The sequence below is a fragment of the Nerophis ophidion genome, linkage group LG02 (genome assembly GCF_033978795.1).
Source record: "Nerophis ophidion isolate RoL-2023_Sa linkage group LG02, RoL_Noph_v1.0, whole genome shotgun sequence".
In the NCBI taxonomy this organism is placed as follows: Eukaryota; Metazoa; Chordata; class Actinopteri; order Syngnathiformes; family Syngnathidae; genus Nerophis; species Nerophis ophidion.
The window spans coordinates 69,790,928-69,798,427 of NC_084612.1; the positions used below are offsets into that span (position 1 = coordinate 69,790,928).

The following is a 7,500-nucleotide window of genomic DNA, read 5'->3' on the forward strand; positions in this document are numbered from 1 at the left end:
TAAATGTGTCCACTAGATGTCACAATAGCAATTGTTTGTATCTTTGTTTATTTAACATATGTAAAACAACAGTTGAGGAAAATGACCAAACTACATAAAAAACATCCTGTAATTTGGTTTTCATATAAAAAATTTTTTATCTTGATAGATTGAAAATTAAAACCAATGAGTTGACTTGAGAACATGATCACATAATTTATGAAGAAATAGAGATAGAATACTATTAACCGCAAAATGTAAGTGTAAAATAAACCCAACAACTAGAGATGTCCGATAAAATCGGCCTGCCGATGTTATCGGCCGATAAATGCTTTAAAATGTAATATCGTAAATGATCGATATCAGTATCGGATTCTTTTTATCTATTTTTTTTTCATTTTATTTTTATTGACATCCAGCATCAGACATTTATATCCATTACATCATAATCACATACATCATATAGCTGTTGTTTTCCCTAAATGTCAAAAGTATGTTTTGTTTATATCCCCATCATACCATCCATCCATCCATTTCCTACCGCTTATTCCCTTTTTGGGGTTGCGGGGGGCGCTGGCGCCTGTCTCAGCTACAATCGGGTGGAAGGCGGGGTACACCCTGGACAAGTCGCCACCTCATCGCAGGGCCAACACAGATAGACAGACAACATTCACACTCACATTCAACCACTAGGGCCAATTTAGTGTTGCCAATCACCCCCCCACAAAAAAAGCAACAACAAAAAACAACAAAAAAACATAGTATATACAAATACATAAATTAAATAAACAAAAAATAAATAATACATTGATAATAATTAGAAACAGAAATAAAATAAAATAAAATATGATCAGATACATGTATATGTATATATAAGGGATGTGGGGGAAAATCGATTCGAATACGGATCGAATCATTTACGTTGTGCGATTCAGAATCGATTCTCATTTTTAAAAAAATCGATTTTTTTGGGATTTTTTTTTATCAATCCAACAAACCACTACACAGCAATACCATAACAATGCAATCCAATTCCAAAACCAAACCTGACCCAGCAACACTCAGAACTGCAATAAACAGAGCAATTGAGAGGAGACACAAACACGACACAGAACAAACCAAAAGTAGTGAAACAAAAATGAATATTATCAACAACAGTATCAATATTAGTTATAATTTCAGCAAAGCAGTGATTAAAAATCCCTCACCGACATTATCATTAGACATTTATACAAATTTTAAAAAGAACAATAGTGTCACAGTGGCTTACACTTGCATCGCATCTCATAAGCTTGACAACACACTGTGTCCAATGTTTTCACGAAGATAAAATAAGTCATATTTTTGGTTCGTTTAATGGTTAAAACAAATTTACATTATTGCAATCAGTTGATAAAACATTGTCCTTTACAATTATAAAAGTTTTTTGTTTTTTTTAAATCTACTACTCTGCTAGCATGTCAGCAGACTGGGGTAGATCCTGCTGAAATCCTATATGTTGAATGAATACAGAATCCTTTTGAATCGGAAAAATATCGTTTTTGAATCGAGAATCGGATCGAATCGAAAAAAATCGATATATTATCGAATCGTGACACCAAGAATCGATATTGAATCGAATCGTTATATATATATATATATATATATATATATATATATATATATATATATATATATATATATATATATATACATATATATATATATATATATATATATATATATGTATACATACATACATAGATACATATATGTACATATACATACATATACACATATTTGGAGTAATTTTTTTTTTTTAAAGCAGTACACTAATTCAAAAAATTTAAGTCAGGCTTATAGGGCGTGACATAATTGACCCAGTTTTCCCCGTATGAGGTAAATTTCTCCAATTTATGATTAATAAAGGCCGTTATATTCTCATTGTTATATATGTCCATTGTGGTTTCCATCCATTGCTTCAGAGTTGGGCTCTCCTGGGATATTCATCAAATGTATCGGTTTCAAAATTCTCTGTATTTGTTTTTTAAAAAAAGTAAAATTTATGACTTTTTAAAAAGCCACTGTGTACACGGACGTAGGGAGAAGAACAGAGCGCCAATAAACCTTAAAGGCACTGCCATTCCGTGCCGGCCCAATCACATATTATCTATGGCGAGTGAAAGCAAGGCATACTTGTTCAACAGCCATACAGGTCACACTGAGGGTGGCCGTACAAACAACTTTAACACTGTTACAAATATGCGCCACACTGTGAACCCACACCAAACAAGAATGACAAACACATTTCGGGAGAACATCCGCACCGTAACACAACGTAAAAACAACACAACAAATACCCGGAACCCCTTGCAGCACTAACTCTTCCGGGACGCTACAATATACATCCCCGCCCACCTCAACCTCCTCATGCTCTCTCAGTGAGAGCATGTCCCAAATTCCAAATTGCTGTGTTGAGGCATGTTAAAAAAAAAATAATGCACTTTGTGACTGACTTCAATAATAAATGTTGGCATTTTTTTTTACATAACTTGAGTTGATTTATTTTGGAAAACCTTGTTACATTGTTTAATGCATCCAGCGAGGCATCACATGTGTTGATTCTACGACGGTATCGGTTGATATCAGTATCGGTAATCAAGAGTTGGACAATATCGGGATATGGGCATTATCGGACATCTCTACCAACAACATTAGGATTTGTATAATTCCAGAATGTGCTTGTTCTAGTTTTAAACAAAAAAACAAACTGAAGTTGTCTTTATTTTTAAGTCATCGTGCCGTGATTTTGCCAGTCAGGCCCACCTGGGAGTACTTTTTTCTCCGATCTAAAATGAGTTTGACGCCCCTGGTGTAGAATGAGACTGACTGTAAATGCTGCATTTTTAGGAGAGTACCACACGCCGCCCAGCCCCCCCACGCCAGGTAAAGAAGAGGCAGAAAGGGGCGGAGTCTCAACCCGAAGGGGGTCTGACGGGAAGCTGAGGGGAAGGAAAAGGGTCAGCGACCCAGCGCCGCCTCTAAATGCAGACATTGAGGTAAACACTGTCTTGATTTCAGCAAAACCAATGTATCTTCCATCCTCCTTCGCTTATCCGAGGCCAGGGTGCGGGGGCAGCAGCCTAAGCAGAGAAGCCCAGATTTCCCTCTCCCCGGCTTCTTCGTCCAAAGACAAGATATTTAATGTTCCAACTCCATCCATCCATTTTCTACCGCTTATTCCCTTTTGGGGTCGCGGGGGGCGCTGGCGCCTATCTCAGCTACAATCGGGCGGAAGGCGGGGTACACCCTGGACAAGTCGCCACCTCATCGCAGGGCCAACACAGATAGACAGACAACATTCACACTCACATTCACACACTAGGGACCATTTAGTGTTGCCAATCAACTTGGAAACTTAATTTGTTTTTGCAAATAATCATTAACTTACAATTTTTGGCAGCAACACCTTGCAAAAAAAGTTGGCACTGGGGCATTTTTACCACTGTGTTACATGGCATTTTTCTTTTTGCAAACACTCAGTAAACGTTTGGGAACTGAGACCAATTTTTTTTGCATTTCTGGGTGTTGTTGATAAATGACAGTGGTTTCCTGAAGTGTTCCAGAGCCCATGCTGTGATATCCTTCACACACTAGGGCCAATTTAGTGTTGCCAATCAACCTATCCCCAAGTGCATGTTTTTGGAAACTTAATTTGTTTTTGCAAATAATCATTAACATACAATTTTTGGCAGCAACACCTTGCAAAAAAAGTTGGCACTGGGGCATTTTTACCACTGTGTTACATGGTCTTTTTCTTTTTGAAAACACTCAGTAAACGTTCGGGAACTGTGGAGACCAATTGTTTTTTGGGGTTTTTTTGCGTTTCTGGGTGTTGTTGATAAATGGCAGTGGTTTCCTGAAGTGTTCCAGAGCCCAGAGCATAAACTACCACCACCATGCTTGACTGAAGGAATGGTGTTCCTGGGATTACGAAGGCACGCTGTTGTAACATTTGTCTTGCTGAAATAACGTTGCTTGGATGACAACATACTGTATGTTGCTCCAAAACCTGTATGGACCATTCAGCATTAATGGTGCCTTCACAGATGTGTAAGTTACCCATGCCTTGGGCACTAATACACCCCCATACCATCACAGATGCTAGCTTTTGAACTTCGCGCCTATAACAATCCGAATGGTTATTTTCCTCTTTGTTCTGGAGGACACCACGTCCTCTGTTTCCAAAAATAATTTGAAATGTGGACTCGTCAGACCACAGAACACTTTTCCACTTTGCATCAGTCCATCTTAGATGAGCTCGGGCCCAGGATACTGTTGATAAATGGGTTTGGCTTTGCATAGTAGAGTTTTAACTTGCACTTATATATGTAGCGACCAACTGTAATTACTGACAGTGGTTTTATGAAGTGTTCCTGAGCCCATGTGGTGATATCCTTTACACACTGATGTCGGTTTTTGATGCAGTACCGCCTGAGGGATCAAAAGTCCGTAATATCATCGCTTACGTGCAGTGATTTCTCCAGATTCTCTGAACCTTTTTGATGATTTTACGGACCGTAGATGGGAAAATCCCTAAATTCCTTGCAATAGCTCGTTGAGAAATGTTCTAAAACTGTTTGACAATTTGCTTAAAATTTGGTGACCCCTCGCCCCATCCTTGTTTGTGAATGACTTAGCATTTCATGGAAGCTGCTTTTATACCCAATCAGGGCACCCACCTGTTCCCAATTAGCCTGCACACCTGTGGGATGTTCCACAACAAGTGTTTGATGAGCATTCCTCAACTTTATCAGTATTTATTGCCACCTTTCCCAACTTCTTTGTCACGTGTTGCTGGCATCAAATTCTAAAGTTAATGATTATTTGCACACAAAAAAAATGTTTATCAGTTTGAACATCAAATATGTTGTCTTTGTAGCATATTCAACTGAATATGGGTTGAAAATGATCATTTTATTCCGTTTATATTTACATCGAACGCAATTTCCCAACTCATATGGAAACGGGGTTTGTATTTTCAAGTGACCTTGTTTATTGGTTTGGTTTTATTTCCCCATCAGAATAATCGACATGCTTTCTTACGAGGTTAACGTTACCGTGTCTGTTATTTGACTGCAGCGCGTGTTTATCTGGGACTTGGATGAGACCATCATCATTTTCCACTCACTCCTCACGGGAACCTTCTCTTCAAGATTTGGAAAGGTACGTGACCTGCCCCCCGCCTGGCCCCCTTTTTTTTTTCTTTTTTTTTCGCACCGACAGGTAGGCCTACTCTGAGACAACATTTAAAAACCGCTCCGGTCCTGCTTACTTCTCTTTCGCCCGGCCTTTTTCACACGCAGGCTGTTTTTTGCCTCTCGTCCCCTCGTGTTTCTTTTCATAACGCGGCCGTTTGTTTAGCTACCCCGGCTTCCTGTGGCATGATTGACAGCCAGCGGGGCTTTTTTACATAACACAGAGTGGACAGCGGTGCGCTTCTTGTTTTTGGCCCGCGATCGGCTGTTTTGAATTCTCACGGTCCCCCTGTGGCTTGACACAAGGCTGATGGCAGTTGGAGAGCAGGGTCATGCATGCTGTTATTTCTTTTTTTTTTGTTGTTGTTGAAGCTGAAGGGCCGGAAAAAAAAAAAAAAAAGTCCTGGAAATTAAACAAAAAAAAAAAAAAGAGTGTTGAAATGTGACTCATGTGCCAAAAATTGCTGATTAACATGAACGTCTCGCTGCAGGAACAGAGGAAGCTTGCTTGGATTGAACTCAAAAAGATCGACTTGAATGTGACTTTCAACAACATCAGACATTTGTGTTTGTTTAATTCAGGGGTGTCCAAAGTGAGGCCCCGGGGTATTTGGGGCCCACAGTCCGAGTCTGTGTTTGTTTAATTCAGGGGCGTCCAAAGTGAGGCCCCGGGGTCATTTGGGGCCCACAGTCCGAGTCTGTGTTTGTTTAATTCAGGGGCGTCCAAAGTGAGGCTCGGGTTAATTTGGGGCCCACGGTCCGAGAAATTTGGGGCCCACAGTCCTAGAAATTTGTTAATTCAGGGGCGTCCAAAGTCCAATTTGAGGCCCACAGTCCGAGAAACTTGTGTTAATTCAGGGGGGTCCAAAGTGAGTCCCGGGGTAATTTTGGGCCCTTTCCCGGAAAATTTGTGGCCCACAGTCCCGAGAAATTTGTCTTAATTCAGGGGCGTCCAAAGTCCAATTTGAGGCCCACAGTCCGAGAAATTTGTGTCACTTGTGTTAATTCAGGGGCGTCCAAAGTCCAATTTGAGGCCCACAATCCGAGAAATTTGTGTTACTTCAGGGGGGTCCAAAGTCCAATTTGAGGCCCACAGTCCGAGAAATCTGTGTCAATTCAAGGGGGTCCAAAGTGAGTAATTTTGGGCCCTTTCCCGAAAAATTTGTGGCCCACAGTCCGAGAAATTTGTCTTAATTCAGGGGCGTCCAAAGTCCAATTTGAGGCCCACAGTCCGAGAAATTTGTGTTAATTCAGGGGGGTCCAAAGTCCAATTTGAGGCCCACAGTCCGAGAAACTTGTCTTAATTCAGGGGCTTCCAAAGTCCAATTTGAGGCCCACAGTCCGAGAAATTTGGGGCCCACAGTCCTAGAAATTTGTGTTGATTGAGGGGCGTCCAAAGTCCAATTTGAGACCCACAGTCCGAGAAATTTGTGTTAATACAGGGGGGTCCAAAGTGAGTCCCAGGGTAATTTTGGGCCCTTTCCCGGAAAATTTGTGGCCCACAGTCCGAGAAATTTGTCTTAATTCAGGGGCGTCTAAAGTCCAATTTGAGGCCCAGAGTCCGAGAAATTTGGGGCCCACAGTCTTAGAAATTTGTGTTAATTCAGGGGGGTCCAAAGTAAGTCCCGGGGTAATTTTGGGCCCTTTCCCGAAATTTTTTTGGCCCATAGTCTGAGAAATTTGTGTTAATTCAGGGGCGTCCAAAGTCCAATTCGAGGCCCACAGTCCGAGAAATTTGTGTTAATTCAGGGGGGTCCAAAGTGAGTCCCGGGGTAATTTGGAGCCCACAGTCCGAGAAATTGTGTTAATTCAGGGGCGTCCACAGTGGGTCCCGGGGTAAATCTGGGCCCACAGTCCGAGAAATTGTGTTAATTCAGGGGCGTCCAAATCGAGGCCCGGGGTAATTGGGGCCCACAGTCCGAGAATTGTGTTAAATTGTGCAGAAATTGTGTTACTTAAGGGGCGTCCAAAGTGAGGCCCGGGGTAATTTTGGGGCCCACAGTCCAAGAAATTCAGGGGCGTCCAAAGTGAGGCCCGGGGTCATTTGGGGCCCACAGTCCGAGAATTGTGTTAAATTGTGCAGAAATTGTGTTACTTAAGGGGCGTCCAAAGTGAGGCCCGGGGTAATTTAGGGCTCACAGTCCGAGAATTGTGTTAAATTGTGCAGAAATTGTGTTAATTCAGGGGCGTTCAAAGTGAGTCCCGGGTAATTTGGGGCCCACAGTCTGAGAAATTTGTGTAAATTCAGGGGCGTCCAAAGTGAGGCCCGGGGTCTTTTGGGGCC

At 41.5% G+C, this 7,500-nt stretch overlaps 1 protein-coding gene across 4 annotated transcripts in view; it reads left to right on the forward strand.

Moving 5' to 3' along the window:
* The window catches only part of eya2 (EYA transcriptional coactivator and phosphatase 2), a 91,575-nt gene that overhangs the window by 52,553 nt on the left and 31,522 nt on the right, over positions 1-7,500 (forward strand). For all 4 annotated transcript variants that reach the window (XM_061889581.1, XM_061889591.1, XM_061889598.1 and 1 more), the window contains 2 exons: positions 2,869-3,017; positions 5,101-5,184. In XM_061889581.1, coding sequence (XP_061745565.1) covers positions 2,869-3,017; positions 5,101-5,184 — 233 coding nt within the window. The remainder of the gene's footprint in view (positions 1-2,868; positions 3,018-5,100; positions 5,185-7,500) is intronic.